The following is a 25,200-nucleotide window of genomic DNA, read 5'->3' on the forward strand; positions in this document are numbered from 1 at the left end:
CACCTTTACAGTAATGCTTGTACAAATATGTTTGTTCTCCAACCATGTACAATGGAAGGCATATTTTTCCTTCTCTCTCTTGTATGAAATTAACTCAACTCTTGTTTTTCTTTTCTTTTGGTAATAAAAGCTCTCGGGTCACCTCCTTTTATTATTACCTTTCATATATATATATATATATATATATATATATATATAATATATATATATATATATATATATATATATATATATATTTTTACCCATGTATGACAGTAACATATGTGAACATAGATCTCTCATTTGTTTCAATGAAGTAGTGGAAGATGTAGTATTTTGGGTGGACTTTATTTCTTTCAATGAAGTAGTGGAAGATGATGTATTTTGGGTGGACTTTATTTCTTTCAATGAAGTAGTGGAAGATGATGTATTTTGGGTGGACTTTATTTCTTTCAATGAAGTAGTGGAAGATGTAGTATTTTGGGTGGACTTTATTTGTTTCAATGAAGTAGTGGAAGATGTAGTATTTTGGGTGGACTTTATTTCTTTCAATGAAGTAGTGGAAGATGTAGTATTTTGGGTGGACTTTATTTCTTTCAATGAAGTAGTGGAAGATGATGTATTTTTGGTAGACTTTATTTCTTTCAACGAAGTAGTGGAAGATGTAGTATTTTGGGTGGACTTTATTTGTTTCAATGAAGTAGTGGAAGATGATGTATTTTGGGTGGACTTTATTTCTTTCAATGAAGTAGTGGAAAATGTAGTATTTTGGGAGGACTTTATTTGTTTCAATGAAGTAGTGGAAGATGTAGTATTTTGGGTGGACTTTATTTCTTTCAATGAAGTAGTGGAAGACGGGATGGATGTGTATTTTGGGTGGACTTTTGAGCAATGGCCAATTGAGTCCAGGCCGGAGGGAGTTCTTAGATAATCTAGGCTTCTAATTAAGGTATTTAATTAAGGTCCCTTAGCCTAGCTATCTATCGTATGAGGGCTTTCCCTAAATCTCAATCTATCGAGCCTAAGAGAATGGATTTTGGGTGATATTCCAATGGAAAAGGAGAGGAATTGTACTTTCCTGGAATAATTCCAATGGAAAGGAGAGGAATTGTACTTTCCTGGAATAATTCCAATGGAAAAGGAGAGGAATTGTACTTTCCTGGAATAATTCCAATGGAAAGGAGACCATTTGTACTTTCCTGGAATAATTCCAATGGAAAGGAGAGGAATTGTACTTTCCTGGAATAATTCCAATGGAAAGGAGACCATTTGTACTTTCCTGGAATAATTCCAATGGAAAGGAGACCATTTGTACTTTCCTGGAATAATTCCAATGGAAAGGAGAGGAATTGTACTTTCCTGGAATAATTCCAATGGAAAGGAGAGGAATTGTACTTTCCTGGAATAATTCCAATGGAAAAGAGAGGAATTGTACTTTCCAGGAATAATTCCAATGGAAAGGAGAGGAATTGTACTTTTCTGGAGACCATTTGTACTTTCCTGGAATAATTCCAATGGAAAAGGAGAGGAACTGTACTTTCCTGGAATAATTCCAATGGAAAGGAGAGGAATTGTACTTTCCTGGAATAATTCCAATGGAAAAGGAGAGGAATTGTACTTTCCTGGAATAATTCCAATGGAAAGGAGAGGAATTGTACTTTCCTGGAATAATTCCAATGGAAAGGAGAGGAATTGTACTTTCCTGGATTAATTCCAGCATTGGGCACAGCGCCCGCCCGCCATCTCAGTGTCTGTGTTGGTGCACTACAGTGTTTCTGCTATGGAGTGGACGCCTTCGTTCAACCACGACTGAAGAAGGTAAGAAATGCTTTTTAAGATTGGTACAATGGAGTGTCCATGACCTGGGTCACAGTGATACAAGGGAGTGTCCATGACCTGGGTCACAGTGATACAAGGGAGTGTCCATGACCTGGGTCACAGTGATACAAGGGAGTGTCCATGACCTGGGTCACAGTGATACAAGGGAATGTCCATGACCTGGGTCACAGTGATACAAGGGAATGTCCATGACCTGGGTCAAGTAGGAGATGGGATGAACGCAGATATCTTCCCCAAAATGACATTCCAAATTTCCTAGGAACTAAAGAGGTCTGAATATATATATATATATATATATATATATATATTATATATATATATATATATATATATATATATATATATATATATATATTGGAAAGGATCACAATTTTGCTCGTGATCAAGATATTCCTATGAGTCCACATGCATTGCAATGGCGTCCAAGCTTCGTCTCTTCGATGTATATCAACTGACTGTTATATTTCTCTCTTGTGTCTCCCCTGATGATGATGTGATTATTACACGAAAGTGCACTTGGCAACTTATCGTGTTTCATTTCCCCCCGTGGACTCATAGGAATATCTTGATCACGCGCATAATTGTGATCCTTTCCAATATATATATATATATATATATATATATATATATATATATATATATATATATATATATATACGGTAATGGGATGCCCTTAACTAGGCCCTCAGCTACCCCTGCAGTCTCGGCTAACAAAAAAAAAAAAATCAATAAAGAAATAAGAGAAATATGGTTCAGAAAGAGATGTCAAAAGAGTAGACAGAACCAAAGCTGTATATATTGAAGGTTGGCTGGCTGCATAACGCCAGAGAATTTTGGGAAGGAATATTGTGTACTAGGCGGATAATAATCCAAAACTTCTCCATTTATTCACAGGAGTAAATTACTGTTTAAAAAGCGTTTTATCAGAAGTGAGAGTTATGAGCACATTGTGTATGTCCACCATGAGCTGGATGGCAAGTTAGAAAGTGTGTTTACACCTCTCAAAGGTATTAAAAGGATTGAATGTTCGTGTAATCTGTCTCTCTTTCTTTTCAAATACGAATGATTACGTGGCTGTAATAGCGTATGATTCTCCCTCTACCTTAGCTCCTGCTTGAAGCGACTTACTCCCCCTTCTCTATTATGGCCATGAGTCACTCAAATGAGGACCATCAGGGGGCTGATAGGGAGCCATAGTCTGGCATGGTTCGAATCATTGATTCTATCAATGATATGCTACAGTAAGCGAATCATTTCAGTATATTCTTAGGCGATATATCCAATCTACCATCAGTCAAATCAGAATTAAAAGGAGTAGATGAAATTGGAAAAGATATTGGGGTAAGAATGATTAAAATGGGCGTGTTCCGAGTCCTGGCTAGGCATCATATAGTGTAATGCAGTTTGAAGAGTGTAACCTGCATCATATTTTGACTAGGAATTTCAAGCCAAACTGGGATGATGAGAAAAATTGATGACAGCTTTAACTAATGATATTTTATATGAAATTCTCTTTTTTTTTTCTAATCAAATAGAAACCACGGTGTCATCGTGGAGGATAAATCTGATAAACCCATAGGATATGGAAAGGTATAGACTCTATCCAAGCTTTCGTCTATTTGGTGGGTGAGCAGATTGGAAAGGGTAGTGAGTGATGGGTTGAAGAAGTAATGTTGCTGATGAATGAGACAGGAGAGGCATTTAGGCGGTACGTACAGGGAAAGAGTGCAAATGATTGGGGATGTACAGAAGAAAGCAGGTCAAAAACAAGGGGCAGGGGTTGAAAAAGAGGGCAAACGCGAGTTGAGGCGAGAGATTATCAGTTAACTTTAGGGAAAATAGGATGCTTTGGAAGGAGGTGAATAACGTGCGAAAAAACAAGAAAACAAATAGGAACGTCGGTAAAAAGGGATAATTGGGGGGAAGAGGTAACAGGTAGTGATGAAGTGAGAAGTAGATGGAATGAGTATTTCAAAGGACTGTTGAATGTGTTTGATGACAGAGTGGCATATGTAGGGTGTCTGGGCTGGTGTGGTACACAAAGTGAGTAAGTCATGGGGAGTGGTTTGGTGAAGAGAGAAACGATGGTGAAAGACTTAATCCATTAAAGCAGTTGGAGTGGATGGTATGGCAGTTGAATTTGTAATCCATTAAGGCAGTTGGAGTGGATGGTATGGCAGTTGAATTTGTAAAGGAAGAGGGTGACGTGTGTTATTTATTGGCTGGGAAGGGCTTTCACTGTATGTATGGATCATGGTGAAGTGCCTGAGGATAGGCGGAATGCATGTATAATGCCACTGCTTTAAGGCAAGGAGGGGATAAAGATGAGTGTTTAAACTACAAATGCATAAGTTTGATGAGTATACCTGGATATACCTGGTAAGATGTGTTGGAGGGTATTGAATGGCGCTGTGTGGTTTCAGAAGTGGTAGAGAATGTGTGGATCAGGTGTTTGCTATAAAGAATGTGTGTGTAAAACATTCAGAGAGGCAGACGGATTTGAATGTGGTGTTTATGGATCTGTAAAAAGCGTATGACAGGGTTGATAGAGATGCCTTGCGGAAGATCTTAAGAATATACAGTGTGCGAAGAAAGCTGTTAGAAGGAGTGAGAGGTTTTTGTCAAGGGTGTAAGGCATATTTACGAATAGGAATAGAGGAGAGTGAATGGTTCCCAGCGAAGGTTGGTCTGCGGCAGGGGGTATCTGATGTCACCATGGTTCAGCTTTTTTACGGATGGGGTGTAGAAGGAAGTGAATGCAAGAGTCTTGGAGAGAAGGGCGAGTATGCGGTGTGTGGGTGATGAGAGGGCCTGGGAAGTGAGTCAGATATGAGCCGATGATACAGCACAAGTTGCAGATTGGACAGGTTAGTTGGGTTGTAAGTTTGAATGGAGAAAAACTGGGAAAGTGAAGCGTTTTAGATAACAAGGAATGGACATTGCAGCAAATGGAATCGTGGAAGCGTTTAATCCTAGGAATGGTTGAGGGGTGAGTGTTCTAGGATCGGTGAATAATGTGTGGAAAAAGAGGATGTTATCTTGGAGGGCGGCAAAAATGGTTATGTTTGAAGGAATAGTATTCACAATATTATGCAAATGCGAGGCATGGTCTATGGATAAGGCTGTGCGGAGGAGAGTGGATGTGCTGGTAATAAAATGCTTGAGAGCGATATGTGGTGTGAGGTAGTTTTATCGCGTACGTAATGAAAGGATGTGAGAAATGTGTGGTAATATAGAGTGTGGTTGAGAGAGCGCAACAGGGTGTGTTGAAATGGTCTCGACATATGGAGAGAAAATGCGTGAGGAAAGGTTGACAAGAGAGGCTATATGTGTTAGAAGTGAAGGGAACAAGGAGAAGCGGGAGACCAAATTGGAGGTGGAAGGATGGAGTAAAAACGATTTTGAGCGATCGGGGGCTTGAATATGCAGGAGGGTGAGAGGCGTGTACGGGATAAAATTAATTGGCACAATGTGGTATACAGTGGTCAACGTGCTGTCAGTGGACTGAACCAGAGCATGTAAAACATGTGGGGCCTGGTTGTGGAGAGGGAGCTGTGGTTTCGGTGCGTCACACATGACAACCAGAAAACAGGTGTGAGCAGATACGGCTTTTCTTCGTTAATTACTGGCGCTACCTCGCCAACGCAGGAAACGACAGCATTAACAAGATGAATAACACTTATTAGTGACCCTTACAGTATTTTTGTGTTGTAATGGTCACCAAGGCCAATTCCTTCCCGGTAATTCGTAGATATTAGCAGAACACAGATTCCCCTGTGGATAATTTATATAAACATCGTATGATCAAAAGGGATAAGTAAAATCGAGGCTGATAGATTGACATATACATTGAGAAAAGAAATCCAGCGAGTGGGTTGTGATTTAGGTGACACATGGTGGCCATAGTAGTAAAAAAAAAATCTGAAGGAAGGTATTTGTTCAGCACACACTCCCACCTTCTCACGCAACGGACGTACACAACAACTCATCACTGGTAAACAATATTGAAGTGCTTTTGATATACATATCTTTTTTTCAAGATCTTACCCCTAAATGCTTCGTAGCAGTTTGATGATAAGCTGTGATAAGACAAGGTTTTATTAGACGGGACATGGGACTCGTGGTTGAAGACGTCGGAGGAAAAGGAGCAAGAGAAGACATCCACCTCCATTATGGCTAGGCAGGAGAAGATAGGGATTGTAGGCAGGTAAGGAGTAGCCCAGTAAACTGTCTACCAAATTCCACCTTAGTCCACGTCTGTCAGGGCCCCCCTGTCTGTCATGGCGAGGTTTAATAATAATGTGATACACTCCCTCCCTCCTCCATCCACCACCACACAAGGCTTGGTCAAAGGGGCCCACTTAACACTCTGTTCATCAGATACATTGAACTGTGGTAAGATAAATGTTATTTTGTACTTTTTTTTTATATACTTTGTCGCTGTCTCCCCCGCGTTAGCGAGGTAGCGCAAGGAAACAGACGAAAGAATGGCCCAACCCACCCACATACACATGTACATACATACACGTCCACACACGCAAATATACATACCTATACATCTCAACGTATACATGTATATACACACACACACATATACATATATACACATGTACATAATTCATCCTGTCTGCCCTTATTTATTCTCGTCGCCACCTCGCCACACATGGAATGACAACCCCCTCCCCCCACATGTGCGCGAGGTAGAACTAGGAAAAGACAACAAAGGCCACATTCGTTCACACTCTATCTCTAGCTGTCATGTATAATGCACCGAAACCACAGCTCCCTTTCCACATCCAGGTCCCACAGAACTTTCCATGGTTTACCCCAGACGCTTCACATGCCCTGGTTCAATCCATTGACAGCACGTCGACCCCGGTATACCACATCGTTCCAGTTCACTCTATTCCATGCACGCCTTTCACCCTCCTCCATGTTCAGGCCCCGATCACTCAAAATCTTTTTCACTCCATCTTTCCACCTCCAGTTTGGTCTCCCACTTCCCCTCGTTCCCTCCACCTCAGACACATATATCCTCTTTGTCAATCATTCCTCACTCATTCTCTCCATGTGACCAAACCATTTCAAAATGCCCTCTTCTGCTCTCTCAACCACACTCTTTTTATTACTTCACATCTCTCTTACCCTTTCATTACTTACTCGATCAAACCACCTCACACTACATATTATCCTCAAACATCTCATTTCCAACACATCCACCCTCCTCTGCACAACTCTATCTATGGTCCACGCCTCGCAACCATATAACATTGTTGGAACCACTATTCCTTCAAACATACCCATTTTTACTTTCTGAGATAACGTTCTCGACTTCCACACATTCTTCAACGCTCCCATTTTTACTTTCTGAGATAACGTTCTCGACTTCCACGCATTCTTCAATGCTCCCAGAACTTTTGCCCCCTCCCCTACCTTATGACTCACTTCCTTTTCTATGGTTCCATCCGCTGCCAAATCCATTCCCAGATATCTAAAACACTTCACTTCCTCCAGTTTTTCTCCATTCAAACGTACCTCCCAATTGACTTGTCCCTCAACCCTACTGTACCTAATAACCTTGCTCTTATTCACATTTACTCTCAGCTTTCTTCTTTCACACTTTACCAAACTCAGTCACCAGCTTCTGCAGTTTCTCACCCAAATCAGCCACCAGCGGTGTATCATTAGCGAACAACAACTGACTCACTTCCCAAGCTCTCTCATCCACAACAGACTGCATACTTAGATCTCTACTTTAACCTACCCTGACCGAACTAACTTGAACTGCTGTAAGAAATATAAAGGTCAGCGTGCTACTTGCACCCCTTAGGCCAGTCGCCTTACAGGACAATGTGTGAAAACAGCAATACAAGCCAATGTTCATCCTAGTTTAACCTTTACACTCACACACATCCTCACACCTCACACTCTTGTCATCAGCTTCATCCCCTACCTCACCAGTGAGCCACTGCTCACCTAACCTTCAAACTCATGCACAATCTCACCCTTAACATAATGTGCAACCCTTCATCAAATTTTGGTTAAATGCCAGCATTAGAGCATTAAAAAATGTGGCTAATTTTTTTTTCTTTTTTTTTTTGGGGGGGGGGAATTTTGCCAAATTAACCTCATGTAATCTAACGTAAGCAAGGCAAACTTTACCTAACTTACCAGCTGTAGGAGAAATGTCTGATATGTTTGTTCATGTGCCATGACTTACTTAATTTTAGTATGCACTTTGTGCAGGCATTTAGGCACTTCTCTGAATGATTTCCACCCCCTATAGTATCATTTACTTGCACCATATGCTATTCGTCACTCATGGTATCTCTGCACATTGACCACTTTTCGAAGCTTCTAAGAGGTGGTTACTTGTGTTCCCTACCACTAGCTAGATTGCACAATACTCAGCAAGCTGCCATGTCACGTAATTACTGTGTGGTCATCGGCAACTCAAAGATGGGCTGTTTTGATAACTGTTTCTTTCCCGACACCTCAAAGCTTTAGATCTCTCTACTGTCTCATGCCTTTCCTAATGACTATGACCTTGCACATATGAAAAAACAGGTTTTTGACTTCCTCCAAAATTCATGAATACTTTTCCTTGTCTTTTCTGTTTCCTTTCCATAATCATGTCTGTATTTCAGTTAAGGTCTGGCTTTGATGTGGACTTTTGTCCAGGATGAGCCTCCAACAGAAAAAGAAAATCTTGCTCACCTCATCACTTCTCTCACATTTACGTCAGTTCCCTTTTTCTTATACTAATTACTAGCTTTCACACTTGCTTCTATCTATCTGCCTATCTATCTGTGTTTCTGATGGCTATTCCTTTCTGGAACTCCCTCAAGGGGTAGCCATGACAATAATCTCCACAACTAGTGGACTTCAGCACTGCTTCATACCCTATACTGCCTTACCCTTAACAGGCCACTGGCAGAGGGTAAGTCTAGTGCAGTGTTTGCAGAGGCTCCTACCTAATTTTTTTCCTGACTACTTCTATCGAATGCTCCTGCCTAATGTGCCTACATATTACTTCTGCCTAATGTTTCTACCTAGTGCTCCTATCTAAATGTTCCTACCAACTCCTATCTATTGTGCCTTCCATTTTGCCAAAAATCAGAGCTAGCACTTAGTGCTCACCACAGGAAAATCTAGCATTACGAAGAATGAGCTGTGTGAGTTGAGTGTTGTCAAGTCTTATGCATGACAAGGAGAGACTGTATGTTTGCGGACAGAATGTTAGAAGTCCGCATATGACTGAGCCAGAAAGAAGAAAAGACAGCTACCTGAGTCAGAGGAGAGCAATTTGACAACCGCTGAAGTGCTGGCTCACTGTGCAACCGGTGCTATCCTTCCTGATACTTAGGCAGGTAGTACTGCAAGTACCATGATAGGTACTTGATTAACCACTAGTCAAAGTGTTTCATATTTCCTTGTCAGGTGACAGTTAATCAGGCAGTGGTTGGAATGCTGTTAAACATGAAGCACCTGCAGTTGTTACTTAGTTTGTTACAGTACTTTAGTTTTTATGTAATGAAAAGAGAAACCTGCCCTCAGTAAACATGATGGTGCACAATTTCTGGTATAATTGCAAAATGCATACTCTTAATTCATAAATCGCTTGTGGTGACATGTATGGGTAAGTGGGGCGGAATCAAACCAGCTGGGAATTCAGATGAGAGCAGGAACCATCAGATCCTCATATGAAGTCCAGAGGAGCCTTTATCAAATGCTATGGGGTCCAGAGCAGCCCTCATCAACCTTTATGAGGACCAGAGCAGCCCTAGTCAGATTATCGTATGAGGTTGAGAGCAGTGAGAGGATTTAAGAACTGCATAAAAGTGGCATAGCATTTATGTAATGTATTCTGTTGTATTTTACAGTATCAAATGTGACACTGGTGAGGATTTTGAATATTATTGTGGGGAAATGTCCATAAAAGTTAGCAAAACACTTATCAAAAATCACCAAAACTTGTGAAAACCTCACTTAACCTCCCCTATGCCTGTTGATAAAGGTGCAGTGTTAAAAGGGCCCCATAAGACAGTCATCTCATTGGACAGTGTGTTTAAACACCAATTGTTCACCCCAAACCTAACCTTCAGATTCTTGCATAACCACACCATCATCCTCACCCTTAACCCATTAAGTTGCTAAACCGATAATGTGTAACAAGCAGTCCAGGCTAATGCGAACCCTAACCCAACCTTCAAGCTCATCAACAACCTCACTCTTATCCTTACCCCGAGCCTCACCAAATCATGCCACATTGCAGAAATGTTGATGGTTCCCTGGAGGACAGTTCCTCCACAGGGTATTATGCGCTAATAGAAATTTGAAATAGTTAAAGGAGCTCCCTTTTTCTAGGTTGTGAGAGTTAGCAAACCATGACAAATTGTATACTCTCTTGCTTTTCTATGTTCCCTACATCTAAAGATGCCTCTGTTCAGCTTTGCTTTACTGGCATAAGTTATCTTCCAAATCTGTTTAGGGGTGTTTTGATATGTCATCCAAACTAGCAAATTGACAGGCATAGTTACACGTGTTCACAGGCTGCATGGGGTTGAGTGCATAAGTTCAAATCTTGCTTGTGGCTGTAGGTCCACAGTCAACCCAGCTGTTCATCCTCCCTTAGGGGTTGGTTGAGAAAGTGGGTACCTGACTTAGGCTAGCATTTACGTACACAAAGTGTTAATGAGATGGCCTTGATTAGGGCATTCATTTGCCCATGATGTTTCAGCTAACTTGAAAAAATTAATGAGAATGTGTTCTGCAGATCAGTTGTGACATCCTTTTAACCCTTTCCATCTTGTATGTTCTTTTTGTTGCCATGTTTCTGTAAATTCTTTTGTATTATGATTTGTTATCTTGATATCTTATATAGTTGTCTTATATCAAGGCATGAATGTTTAGCTGTTTTAATGTTTTATCAATGTTTAGAAGTATTTCAATTAGTTCCTTATCTCTTGAGTCATTGTAAGTATGCCATGTACCCTTGTGTGTTTGCGTACCATATATTCTCCTTTTTTCCCTATTGATTAATCCTCAGATTATTAGTAGATAGGCAAATCACATTTAATCACTTAATTTGAGTGATGTGATATCTTTCCTGTGACACTACAAATTTTTTATAGAAACTGACATGGCATGGACTAGATAAATATGCCAATATTATGGTCATAATGGTGAAAATGAAATGAAATATGAGAAATGATGAAGAGATTAGTTAGTCTTAAAGAAAATAATAGTTAGGAGAATTTCAAAGGATGTGGAGATAGCAGAAAAGAGAATGATAGGGAAGTAATTCGTAAGAATGATTTCCTTGTAAGACCTTGTGTGAAGAAAATGCAGCAGACATGAATTCAGTGGAAGTAGGTGGGGAAGGAGAGCTGGATGTGGATTCATCCAAAGCATATTTAGAGGTTTCCTTTACATTTACATTTGTTGTGCAGAGTGGTAATTGTGCACCAGATAATGATTGTTCATATATGAATGAAGTACATTTTTGTTGTTTTACTTTTATCTCTGCCTTTGGACTAGGGAATTGAACACACTATGTGTCAAGACAAAGAAATTCCCTTTCTTTATAGCAGGCTTTCTTCTCGATGGCTCCATCAGATTGTGAGGGTTTCTAAAGAATAAGAAAGTTTACTCCGTGTGGAAACTATAATTAGTTACAAAATGACATATGTGTGTTAAGGAATGGTAAGAGTTTTCAAGATTTATACCATGATCTGTGAATTTTGCTTCCTTTTCTTTTACAGTGGATTTATTGGTCGGAGCTGGGCAATGCTTTTTGCCAGTTCTGGTTATGAAGTCAGCATATATGATGTCAAACCAGAGCAAGTAAGTGAAAAGAGAATGTGTTTGTACATTATGTTCCATTCACAGAATCCAAGTTAATTAGACATCCATAAAGTTTGTAGTCTGAGATGGATGAATGATACTATATATACTATATATTCTCTGAATAAGACTTTTGCTGTTGTCAGCCAGTACCTGTGAAGCTAATGTAGATATTCTATGTTCGTTCCATATCTTATTTAGTTTTGTGACAAGATGTCATGGAACCTAAAACTAAAGTAAATCATATTTGTCTTTAAGAGTAGGAGATATAGCCATCACACTCTCTATCTATGTGATGGATGTATATTTATCTCCTCTCTCAGTATCTCGTATTTTTTCAATATATTAGTGTTTATGTGTTATGGGGAGAGAGTTTTAAACTCATTTTGCATATGTCTGTTAACCTTTCTATCTTTGTATGTTGCTTTTTGGTTAATGTTTTATTTGCTTCCTTTTCTGCCAGTAATTGTATGGGTCTAAATATGAGTGAGTGATGAGGTCAGAGGTGTAGATGGAGTTAGCCTGTATTGTCAGTACATCTAGCCATATGCAAGCTTTCCTGAATCGTGTTCTATTTGTGTCAAAGTTGGGTGTTTGGAGACTTCTCATTTTATTGATCCAGTAGTTATTGGTATGTTCAGAGGAGAGAACAATGTATTCATACATCCTTTTATGATTGTAATCTTTATTCCAGACTTACTAGCTGTGCTGAATATGTTCGAGTTTGATTAAGCTGTATTTTCATTTCATTGCTCTTAGTTAGATTGATGTCAAATTCTGAATTTTGTCACTCATGGTGAGGTTATTACTTCATCAACCCTAAGTACAGATTTGAAGTTGGAACAAATGGCATAATTGTTGTTCATGTATTATTTCTAAAGAACTAGTTTTTGATCAGAAACTTTTCTTTATGGTGTATTACGACTGAGCTTATAGAGATTCCTCACTTCATGAATTCTCTTCTTAGGCTTGAAGATAATTCCAAGTTAGGATTATTGTCTGTATAATGTGTCCCAGGAAAAGTTCAAACCAGATTTAGTATGTACTGGAAATTAGTTATGGATGGCTTATGTAAATCACTTATGAAGCCCAAGTAATGACTGAAGGGAATATACCAGATGGTATAAATTTTCTAACCCACCAATTAAAACTATGGTAAAGGAAAATTTCAAGTTGATGGAATTGCAGAACTGAGATTGAATATTACAGTGAAGAAAAACAAATGTTACAATGCAGAATTGTGCATATGAATTTGAGAATAAACAACGACTGAGAACTACTAGCAATCAGAGATCCCTACGAGAGTTTCATATAGATGTAATAGTGTGCTAGGCACTGTTTAGTAGAGGCTGCTGTCCACAATGTCAGAGTACTGTACAGTGATGTTTCTTGTCTAGGGCATCATGATAAATTGGTGCAGTAGTTTTATAGTATTTTTTTAAAAGTGGTTTATGCCATCAGGTTTCAGCAGCACTAGAAGACATCATGCAGCATTTGAGGAGCTTGGAGAAATCTGGAATGCTGCGAGGCACTACATTGGCCAGTGAGCAGCACAAGTGCATCAAGGGTTAGTTCTATCAGTTTTATTCTCTGAATCTAGAAGTTAAGTTGAGAGTTCCTGGAATGTTGATCTCACTCCAGACCAACTTGGCAGATCCATTTTCAGATACCAATTTTATTGTGAAGATAATGGTGAGTTTGGGTCAGGGTGATATGTGAAAATAGAGTCGTGGAGAATGTTTTTGTGAAAAGATAAAAGGTCATGAAGGCTTATGTGAAATGAAATATGGCAATGTGGTTGGAGTGGATGCAGTTGAATTTCTTTAGAAATGGAGGGTGACTGTCATTGATTGGTTAGCTAGGATTTTTATTTTATGTATGGATCATGTTGAGGTACCTGAGGATTGGAGAAATGCATAGATATATATCTATGATGCCTGTTCCTTGCTGGAACTCCCTCAAGGGAGTTTCCATGCCAATAGAGTCTCCATAACTGGTGAAATCTGGTTCCGCTTCCTATCCTTTAGTGCTTCACCCTTAACAGGCCACAGACAGATGACAGCTCTAATGCGGTGTTTGTAGAGACTCCTACGTAATGTTCCTACTGAGTACTTCTACCTAATGCTCCTACCTCATGTTCCTACCTACTACTTCTATCCATTGTTCCTACCATTTTGCCGAAAGGCAGGGCTAGTGCATAGTGCTCACCACAGGAAAATCTAGTGTTACAAAGAATGAGTTGTGAGAGTTAAGTATTGTCAGGTGTTATGTATGACAAGGGAAGATTGTATGTTTGTGGACAAAATGCCAGCAGTCCATGTCTGGGTGAGGCAGAAAGAAAAGACAGCTACCTGGGTTGTAGGAGTGCAACTTGACAACCACTGAAGAGCCAGGTGGCTCTACGCAGCCATCACTAACCCCATCCGATACACATACCCAGGCGGGTAGTACTGGAAATTTACCTTCCTAGTCATTGGCTGCCTACCATCTTCTAACTACCAGGGAATGCATATATAGTGCCCTTGTATAAAGGCAAGTGGAATAAAGGAGTGTTCAAACTACAGAAGTATAAGTTTATTTCGTGTACCTGAGAGTTGTATGGGAAAGCAGTGATTGAGAGGGTGAAGGCATGTAGAGTAGCAGATTGAGGAGGAAAAGTGTGGTTTCAGAAGTGGTAGAGGATGCATGGGTCAGATGTTTGCTCTAAAGAATGTGTGTTAGAAATACTTTAAAGAAACTGATGGATTTGTGTGTGGCATTTATGGATCTTGAGAAACCATATGATAAGGTAAATAGAGATACTTAATGGAAAGTCTTAAGAATATCTATAGTGTGGAAGGAAAGCTGATAGAAGCAGCAAGAAGTTTTTATCAAAGGTGTAAGGTATTTGTTCAAGTAGGGAAAGAAGAAAGTAAATGGCTTCAAGTGAAGGTTGGTGTGCGGCAGGGGTATGTAATGTCACTGTAGCTGTTTGTTTAGTGACAGGTTGGTGAAGGAGGTAAATGAGAGAAGCTTGGAGCAAAGGGTGAGTATGCAGTTTGTAGGGGGTGAGAGGGCTTGGGAAATGAATCAGTTGTTTACTGATGATACAGTACTGGTGGGGGATTTGAGTAACAAACTGCAGAAGTTGGTGCTGAGTTTGGAAGGATGTGTGAAAGGAGAAAGTTGAGAGTAAATGTGAATAAAAGGTTATTAGATTTAACAGGTTAGGTGGGGTGTGAGTTTGAATGGAGAATATTTGGATGAAGTAAAGTGTTTAAGATAACTGGGAGTAGACATAGCAGTAAGTGGAACAATGGAAGCTGAAGTGAGTCTTTGGCTATGAGGGGGCAAATGTTCTGGGAGCACTCAAGAATACATGGGAAGAGAGAAAATTACCTTGGAGGGCAAAAATGGGTATGTTTGAAGGTATAACTGTCCCAACAGTATTATAGAAATGTGAGGCATGGGCTGTATATGAAGATATGTGGAGGAGGGTGGAAGTGTAGGAAATGAAATGTTAGAGGACAATATATGGTGTGAGATAGTTTGATCGAGTAAGTAATAGAATTGGTAAAAGAGAGGTGTGGAAATAAAAAGAGTGAGGTTGAGAGAGCTGAGGGGGGTTTGCTGAAATAGTTTTGACATATGGAGAGTGAGTGAGGAATGGTTGACAAAGAGGATATATGTGTTAGAAGTGAAGGGAACAAGAAGTGGGAGACCAAATTGGAGATGGAAGGATGGAGGAAAAAGATATTTAGCGATTGGAGTTTGAACATGCAGAAGGGTGAAAGGCATGCATGGGATAGAGTGGATGGGAATGACATGGTGTACAGGGTTTGACGTGCTATTCATTGACAGCAAGTCGACCCTGGTATACCACATTGTTTGAATTCTCTGTATTCCTTGCATTCCTCCCTTCCTGCATGTTCAGGCCCCAGTCGCTCAAAATCTTTTTCACTCCATCCTTCCACCTGCCATTTGGTCTCCTGCTTCTCCTTGGTCCCCCCACCTCTAAACATATATCCTCTTTGTTAACCTTTCCTCACTCATTTTCTCCATATGTCCAAACCATTTCAACACACCCTTTTCTGCTCTGTCAACCACACTCTTTTTATTACCACACATCTCTCTTACCCTTTCATTACTTACTCAATTGAACCACCTCACATCACATATTCTCCTCAAACGTTTCATTTCCATCACATTCACCCTCCTGCATACAACCCTATCTATAGCCCATGCTTCACAACCATATGATAGTGTAAGAATTATTATCCCTTCAAACACACCCATTTTCACTCTGTGATAACGTTCTTTCCACACATTCTTCATCGCTTCCTGAACCTTCACCCGTTACCTCACCCTACGACTCACTTCCTCTAATTTTTCTCCGTTCAAACTCACATCCCAACTAACTTGTCCCTCAACCCTGCTGAACCAAATAACCTTGCTCTTATTCACATATACTCTAAACTTTTTCCTTTCATATACTTTTCTGAACTCAGTCACCAGCTTCTTTAGTTTCTCACTCAAATCAGCCACTAGTGCTGTATCATCGGCAAACAGCAACTGACTCACTTCCCAGGCCCTCTCATCCCTAACAGACAGCATAGTCACCCCTCTCTCTCCAAAATTCTTGCATTTACCTCCCTAACCACCCCATCCATAAACAAATTAAGCAACCATGAAAACATCGCACATCCCTGCCGCAGACTGACCTTCATTGGGAATCAATTACTCTCCTCTCTTCCTACTCAAACACAAACCTTACACCCTTAATGAAAACTTTTCACTGCTTCTAGCAGCTTACCTCCCACACCATATACCCTTAAGACCTTCCACAAAGCATTTTTTTCCCCTATCCCCAGTGATATATATATATTTTTTCTTTTTTTCATACATATTTGCCATTTCCCATGTTAGTGAGGTAGCATTAAGAACAGAGGACTGAGCCTTAGAAGGAGTATCCTCACTTGGCCCCCTTCTCTGTTCCTTTCTTTGGAAAATTAAAAAATGGGAGGGAAAAATTTCCATCCCCCCACTCCCTCCCCTTTTAGTCACCTTTTATGACATGCAGGAATATGTGGGAAGAATTCTTTCTCCCCTATCCCCAGGGATATATCCCTCCTGTATGTTCAGGTCCTGATCGCTCAAAAGCTTTTTCACTCCATCCTTCCACCTCAAATTTGGTCTTCCACTTCTCCTCGTTCCCTCCACCTCTGACACATATATCTTCTTTGTCAATGTTTCCTCTTTTATTCTCTCAGTGTGACCAAACCATTTCAATACACCTTCTTCTGCTCTCTCAACCACACTCTTTTTTATTACCACACATCTCTCTTACCCTTTCATACTTACTAGATGAAACCACCTCACACCACATATTGTCCTCAAACATCTCATTTCCAACACATCCGCCTTCCTCCGCACAACCTTATCTATAGCCCATGCCTCACAACCATATAACATTGTTGGAACCACTATTCCTTCAAACATACACAATTTTGCTTTCTGAGATAATGTTCTCGCCTTCCACACATTCTTCAATGCTCCCAGAACCTTTGCCGCCTCCCCCACCCTGTGACTCGCTTCCGCTTCCATGGTTCCATCCACTGCTAAGTCCATTCCCAGATATCTAAAACACTTCACTTCCTCCAGTTTTTCTCCATTCAAATTTACCTCCCAATTAATTTGTCCTTCAACCCTACTGAACCTGATAACCTTGCTCTCATTCACATTTACTCTCAGCTTTCTTCTTTCACACACTTTACCAAACTCAGTCACTAGCTTCTGCAGTTTCTCACCTGAATCAGCCACCAGTGCTGTATCATCAGCGAACAACAACTGACTCACTTCCCAAGCCCTCTCATCCACAACAGTCTGCAAACTTGCCCCTCTCTCCAAAACTCTTGCATTCACCTCCCTAACAACCCCATCCATAAACAAATTAAACAACCATGGAGATGTCATGCACCTGGTGCAGCAAACCGGTATTCACTGGGAACCAGTCACTTTCCTCTCTTCCTACTCGTACACATGCCTTACATCCTTGATAAAAACTTTTCACTGCTTCCAGCAACTTACCTCCCACACCATATACTCTTAACACCTTCCACAGAGCATCTCACTCTATTGTCCATAAATGCTACATACAAATCCATCTGTTTCTCTAAGTATTTCTCACATACATTCTTCAAAGCAAACACCTAATCCACACATCCTCTAACACTTCTGAAACCACACTGCTCTTCCCCAATCTGATGCTCTGTACATGCCTTTACCCTCTCAGTCAGTACCCTCCCAAATGATTTCCCAGGAGTACTGAACAAACTTATACCTCTGTAATATATTATTAATATTATTATTATCATTATTATTATTATTCTTCTTCTTTCTTTCTTTTAAACTATCCGCCATTTCCCGCATTAGCAAGGTAGCGTTAAGAACAGAGGACTGAGCCTTTGTGAAATATCCTCACCTGGCCCCCCTCTGTTCCTTCTTTTGGAAAAAAAAAAAAAAAAACGAAAGGGGAGGATTTCCAGCCTCCCGCTCCCTTCCCTTTTAGTCGCCTTCTACGACACGCAGGGAATACGTGGGAAGTATTCTTCATCCCCTATCCCCAGGGATAATTATTATTATTATTATTATTATTATTATTATTATTATTATTATTATTATTATTATTATTATTATTATTATTATTTTTTGTGTGTAAACTGTAATCTTTAATTTTATTTCATGTCGCATGTATGAAGGACTTACAGCCAACTATTCTATTGACTTTTTGGTGCTCATTGGGTTTTTTACCAAGGAAAAACATATCAAATATGGAATGTTACTGAAAAATTTCAATTTAGAAATAGTTTCCTTGTACTTTTGAATGGTGGGCTGTAAAGAAATCTTTCAAGAGTCCTTTAGAAATCGTATAGGTTATATGTCTACCGTTAAATAGTTCTTTTGTTTTCTATAAGATTTCCTGCATCTTAGGTGCAAGCAGCCTAAAAGACTGCGTTGAAGGTGCCAAACTTGTTCAGGAATCTGTCTTTGAGGACGAGGAATTGAAGAAAGAGGTAAGTGAAAAGTTTTAAGTGAAAATTTTCAGTTGCTTGAGATTGGAAACTAGTGATAATACTTTGGAGTCTTACATTTCTCAAAAGTATATGTGATATTCGGTAGATTGTTGTAGACTGTGAAGGGGAAGTTACTTAGGTATTGCTAGAGAATGTGGTTCATAACTTGTGATAGATCTAGGTGGTCATGAGCTTTGTCATTGGACATGTAGATGTTATAAGACTGGTAGATATGTTAAATTTGTAAAGGTTTCTACAGAGATTTTGTGACAGATGAAGTAATATACCCTAGTAGAACCATAATTCTTCATCCTATAATTTCAAAGATAACAGAAACAAAGTGTGCACTGCTTATTACCCTAAATTTTCCTGTATGATTCATTTTGAGGGCAAACTTAGTCATCATTTTTACACATAATTGCACAGTTTGTGATCAGCCATTGCCTCTTTCCTGTATAGGGGAAGAGTTTTAGAGGATATGTTTGCTTAAGTGTGTGTTATTTTTCACATTCTATGCAAGGATAAAACATGAAATGAGGAACTCCAGAGAGTCATGCTATCCTGTGTATGCTCTGGGCATCACCCATTACTACAGCACTACAAACACCATTTCAGCATATCCAAAGACTCTTTATTCCAAAGTTGTATCTACCATAGAGAAGACACCAAGCATTTACCATTCATTTGCCCTGTGTTCTCTATACATTGTTCCACAACACTTTATGACCTGTAGACCCTACTAGTGGATATGGCCAGTTTCCTGAGTGCTGCAGGAGTCTTATAAAGACAGAAGGGAGTCCAGGGGTAGGAAATAAGTGAGAGCCTTGAACTACATTTATCTGATTTCATAAAGAACAGAGACAGTTCTGATTGTGCCTGTAAAATGCACAGGAGTAAGACATATTTGTGGGTTCCCCTAGGGCAAGTTTTGTCATAACATAAGTAAACTGTCACCATTCCCAGGGAACCACCTTCCTATAATGCGAAGACGTTAAGGAACTTTATACTTGAATTCAACAAATTCTCAGTATTTCAGGATGATAGTAGAATAAACATGGAAATTTTGTTGTATGAATGAGAGAGCCTTAAACCAAAACTACCGGTGAAATCTGTTTTATGTAGAATGTTTGTGATACATTTTATGAGAAGACTTTTTATTGCCCGTAGAATCACTGGAACATGGGTCAAGTCTGTCATAGGATAATTCACTCTGTGATAGTTTGATAGCTTCTTGAGGATTCATCTTCTGTGTAAAATTCATGACTGAAGAGGATATTTTCATGCAACTCCTGTCCTGTGTAAGACTGGCTTTTTTTGGATTGAAGAGAGTGATACTGTCTGGCAAAAATGTTCACACAAATTTTTTTTTTCTTGAAACAACTCTTATTGTGTTAACCTTACTGTAGGCCAGTGATACAGAATGCATTGCTAAATCTTCCATGGCTTCTGTGACCTGACCTACTTGCTGCCCAGTCATAGAAAGCAGACTTCTTTGTATTCAACTCACAGCTGTACACACAGCAAAAGGGTTTTCGATAATGCATTGTCATCTTGTAAAACATGGGAGTGATAAAATGCTGCATCTCAGGTGTGAGTCACACGGAATGAAACTGGCTTACTGTGATTGGGGAACAAGTCCCGCAGTTTGTAGCTGTGGGGACCCAGATTCCTTCTCTTAGGCTCAGTGACTAGGTATGTGTCATGTCCAGGGTCATAGATGTCACATGAGTAAGTATTATATGCATTTGATTAGAGCATCCAATGACATGCATTTAGTTATGCATTCTGCAGCATAAGACATCAGGCAGGTTAGATTTGTTGGTGACACAGACAGTGTAATTAGACATCATGCGGATGAGATTTGCGGATCATGGCAGAACCCAAGAGGGTTGATGTAATCAGTATACACACTGTCTTTTCCACCTTTGAAAAAGTATTGTCTTTCAGGGCTCTCATGGGATGGTTCACATGATGAACAGTTATAAGGACTGGGCTTCAGGGCTCTCATAGGGTAATTCAGTTGATGAGAGTCGTTACTTAGCATTTGTTATTCTCGTGTGGAAGATGATTCAAATTCAGGTGGATATGTCACAGACAACTCCTATGTAGAATTAGGAGGTGGCTCTTGAAATAGAGACTTACCCAATGTATCAGTCTTATTTGCTGATCTGAAATTGCCCATAAAACATAATAGTGCAGTCATTACATGCACAGATTTTCTATATCACTTATGAAATCAAGACAATTTCTTAAAGCTCTTTTTCAGATAGCTTAAAGTTGTTGGTTTACAAAATTTAGCTTACTGTGCAGAAAAAGCTGCCATTCACAAATGAAAATAAAAAGCCACTTTATAACATTGAAAAGTAGACAGACGAATAAGTATGAAAGAAGTCATTATTTATGTTAAGAATGTAGTATGTGAAATCTCATGGAGGCTATGAATACTTCACCCATCCCATTAGAGTAATTCAGTAGAAATAGGATTAGTCTTGATGATATTTGTTTTGCATGAAGTGTGTGATTGCTGCTATTTCTTTAAAAAGACCAGAAATAGGTGAATTAAAAAGAAAAACTTCTCGGCTTGTAGGTGCTCAGTGAGATTGACCAGCTTGCTGATCCAGACACCATTCTCTCATCTTCAACGTCCTGCATTGTCCCTTCTAAGTTGTCTGCACACCTCACACACAAGGCAAACTTCATTGTATGTCATCCTGTAAGTACTCAAATACAGTTTATGTGACAAAGTAAATTCATTTAATTTCATTTGGAATGGTAAGTACTCATTAATAACATCCATCATGAAAATGATCAACACCTGGTTAATACTGGCTGAACAGTTCTTGTAATGAAAGACAGTGTTTAATGTAATCTCATAATTTGAAGTTATCCACCAGCAGGTCAGCTTCTATGGAATCATTAGAAACCTGACATCTTTTGGTTTGTGTTTGACAGAAATAAAGTGGTTACATAAATCTGAGAAATTGCCCATAATTTTGAGTTAGTATATAAAAGTGTATTGACTTTTGGCACAAGGCACATGAGTGGATCAGGAAGGATGTATTGGGATGTGTTGGTTTTGTTTCTCAGAAATTTTCTGATCTTTGTCAGAGCAAGCAAAGGATATAGGTGTTTCAGAGTTCAGTGTCATGTCTGTTTTTGTCACCAAATTGCATGGAAAATTTCTTGCCTTAAATTTATGCATGATTTATTTTTTCCTCTTAAGGTTTAGTTGCCCCTAATGGTACCTCGCTAAGGTAAAAAAGGCAAGAAGATATCAAAAAATGTTCTATAGGAAATGGAAAACTGTTGTGTTGGGTTAATAGCATGATTTGATAATATGATATTGATATAGCAAGAACACTTACATTACTCCCAATTTATTTTTCATCATAACAGCCATCACACTACAATGCAAGCCAAGCTGGCCATAAGAGTGTGGGATGCCAGTGCTGCTCATGATAAGTTACCCATTGTCTCAGTTTTCTGTTAGCATTCAAAGAGTAAGGATGTAACATTTGCTATATATCATTTTGTCAATATCTCTGATGCCTGTTCTCAACTGGAACTCCCTCAAGGGGGTGGCCACTGCAGTAGAGTCTCCATTACTAGTGAAGTCCAGTGCTGCCTTAATAGGCCAGTGGCAGGGGGTAACTCTAGTGCAGTCTTTGCAGAGGCACCTACTTAATGTTGCTATTGATAACTTTTGCCTAATGCTCCTGCCTAATGTTCATATCAACTGTTTGTATCTATTGCTCCTACCAGTTTTGTATATTTTTACACACCCACTGGAACCTGTCATTACTATGCCTAAGTGTTCTGCATGTACTTTTAGGTAAATCCACAATGTTTTCATCTTGAAGCTTTAAGGATGACTGGATCGTTGATGAAATTTAGTTGAAAAGGGTTGGGGAGGATAGATTGCATGTAGGTACTGTGTAGGCCACTTCATGAAGCTGCTTCTATGATAGATTGATGGGTTAAGGAAATTAGATTGAAGGAGGGTAGATTGCATGAGGATATCACCAAGGCCACATGGAGTAAGAACAATCAGACATCTAAAAAAATTATGAAATATTGTCTCTGATGTTCTTAATGGCTGGCCTGAGTGGCATTTGGTTATGTTACCAAGTAAAAGTCAGAATAAATGAAATTTTGATGTTTGCATTTCAGGTGAATCCACCTTATTATGTTCCTTTGGTAGAAGTAGTTCCTGCACCATGGACATCAAAGGATGTGATAGCACGCGCAGGGGCATTAATGAAAGAAATTGGTCAATCACCAGTTATATTCTCGAAGGAACTTCCTGGTTTTGGGTTGAACAGGCTCCAGTAAGTATATTGACAAAGTATAAGTTGTATGAGTGGAATGATGATTAACATTATTTGAAATTTAAAAAGAAGAATTGCTTGGAAGTTAAGACTGAGTGTGAATGTCAGATCAGTTTAAGAATTCATGGGGAGATGATTCCCTTCCTGTTTCCTCACTATTTTTCACCAAGGGGTTCACTAATCCTTTTTAGAATGATCATTTACAATCTCATCACATGCTCTGCCAATTCTGCCGAGAATTCTTATCATTCTGTCATTCTGCCACTCAATTTTTCTCCCTGTACATATGTACAGTGAAAGAGTCACTGCTTTTGTTCCATCACCTTTCACATAACCACTTTTCCATGCTACCATACACATTTTACAAATTTATTCATTGGCAGCCTTACCAGTATTCTCACCATCTCACTTTTCCATATACACTCCATTTTTTTAGGTATATTATTGCTATTCTCACCTCCTCTGTAAGCTGTTTCGTAGCCCTTTGAGTATTCTGCACTCTCATGACCCCTTATCCCATTGTATCAATACTCATGCTTCTTCAACCATTATCCCCAAACATTTCTTTAATCCTTTCACTGCAACGGCCCACTAAAGTTGATTGAACTTATTACTTTAACTACTATACTGAAGCTAAAAAGCTTGTCTCATCATTGCAACAATTGGCAGCCTTTCTTTGGTCTTAAAATGCCTGCCAGATATCCTGGCATTCTGCTTTGATGAATATGAATGTACTCAAGTTTAATTCCACCTGTGCTGCTTACGTTGCCATTGTTCTTATTCCAATGTATTTTAACCATACTGTTGTGAACAACAGGACTTAATGATATAATCTGTAGAAGTGTATTGATATGAAAGATAATGCAATGATATACTCTGTAGAAGTGTATTGATACGAAAGATACTGCATAGTGAAAGAAATAATGATAACTAAATAAATGAATTTTGCTGTTTTCACAAGAGGTTAGTGTTTATTCCTTCAGATTTGTTTTAATTCTTTCATCTACCTTTTTCATTCCTTTCCTTTATGCAAGTAAGATTCTTTACTGAATGTAACTTTTTGCCAGAATTGTAGTGCAAGAACTCAATAAGTACGATAACATTATATATTTGATGCAGTTCACACATTTAGAATACTTTTGGCTTTATGCTGAATCATTTTTCTTGATTTTGCTATTGTAAGTTAAAGTAACATTTTTGAAAAATGTTACACATTTCCTTATTGAGAGTAAGTGAGCTTGGAAAAGAGACTTGTGTGAGGAAATACTAGATTTTGAGTGTAGAATTGCAAAAGGTGAGAGTATATGAAACTAGGGGAGTGGACTGGGAAGATTAGAAAGGGTAGTGAGAAGTGGGATGAACAAATGAGGTTACTAGTAAAAGGAAAAAGAAAAGTGTATGGGCAGTACCAATAGGGAAGGAGTGCAAATGACTGGAAAAGATATAAGAGAAAGTGGCAGGAGGTCAAGAGGAAGGTGCAAGGATTGAACAAGAGGGCAAATGAGAGTCAGGGTAAGCAAATATCGTTAAACTTTACGGGGAAAATAGGGAGAATAAGATGTTTTGGAAGGACATAAATGGTGTATGAAATTTGGTCTTTCACTTCTTCTTCCCTCCACCCCTGACACATATATCCTCTTTGTCAACCTTTCCTCGCTCATTCTCTCCATATGTCCAAACCATTTCAACACACCCTCTTCTGATGTCTCAACCACTCTCTTTTTATTACCACACCTCTCTCTTACCCTTTCATTACCTACTCAATCAAACCACCTCACACCACATATTGTCCTCAAACATTTCAATTCCAACACATCCACCGTCCTCTGTACAACCCTATCTATAGCCCATGCCTTGCAACCGCATAATAAATATTGCTGGAACTACTATTCCTTCAAACATACCCATTTTAGCCCTCCGAGATAACATTCTCTCTTTCTGCACATTCTTCTTTACTCCCAGAACCTTCACCCCCTTCCCAACCCTATGACTCACTCACACTCCTATGATTCCATTTGCTGCCAAGTCCACTCTCTGATATCTAAAACACTTCACTTACTCTAATTTTTCTGCATTCAAACTCATATTCCAACTAACTTGTCCCTCAATCCTACTGAACTTAATAACCTTGCTCTTGCTCACATTTACTCTCAACT

The 25,200-nt window shown here is 39.2% G+C and overlaps 2 protein-coding genes across 2 annotated transcripts in view; both read left to right on the forward strand.

Annotated features, from left to right (window-relative positions):
• Nucleotides 1–141, forward strand: part of LOC139754731 (lambda-crystallin homolog) — a 110,116-nt gene extending 109,975 nt beyond the window's left edge. Inside the window, exon 9 of the mRNA XM_071672437.1 lies at nucleotides 1–141. This exon is cut by the window's left edge and continues 1,343 nt beyond it. The gene's annotated coding sequence lies outside the window, so the exon portion shown is untranslated.
• Nucleotides 142–5,827: 5,686 nt separating this feature from the next.
• The window catches only part of LOC139754733 (lambda-crystallin-like), a 46,165-nt gene continuing 26,792 nt past the window's right edge, over nucleotides 5,828–25,200 (forward strand). Inside the window, exons 1-6 of the mRNA XM_071672440.1 lie at nucleotides 5,828–6,025; nucleotides 11,583–11,664; nucleotides 13,126–13,231; nucleotides 18,634–18,716; nucleotides 21,304–21,429; nucleotides 22,887–23,044. Of these exons, the coding sequence (XP_071528541.1) occupies nucleotides 5,991–6,025; nucleotides 11,583–11,664; nucleotides 13,126–13,231; nucleotides 18,634–18,716; nucleotides 21,304–21,429; nucleotides 22,887–23,044 (590 nt within the window). The 5' untranslated portion in view covers nucleotides 5,828–5,990. The remainder of the gene's footprint in view (nucleotides 6,026–11,582; nucleotides 11,665–13,125; nucleotides 13,232–18,633; nucleotides 18,717–21,303; nucleotides 21,430–22,886; nucleotides 23,045–25,200) is intronic.

This window comes from Panulirus ornatus, chromosome 17 (assembly GCF_036320965.1).
Source record: "Panulirus ornatus isolate Po-2019 chromosome 17, ASM3632096v1, whole genome shotgun sequence".
NCBI classification, from domain to species: domain Eukaryota; kingdom Metazoa; phylum Arthropoda; class Malacostraca; order Decapoda; family Palinuridae; genus Panulirus; species Panulirus ornatus.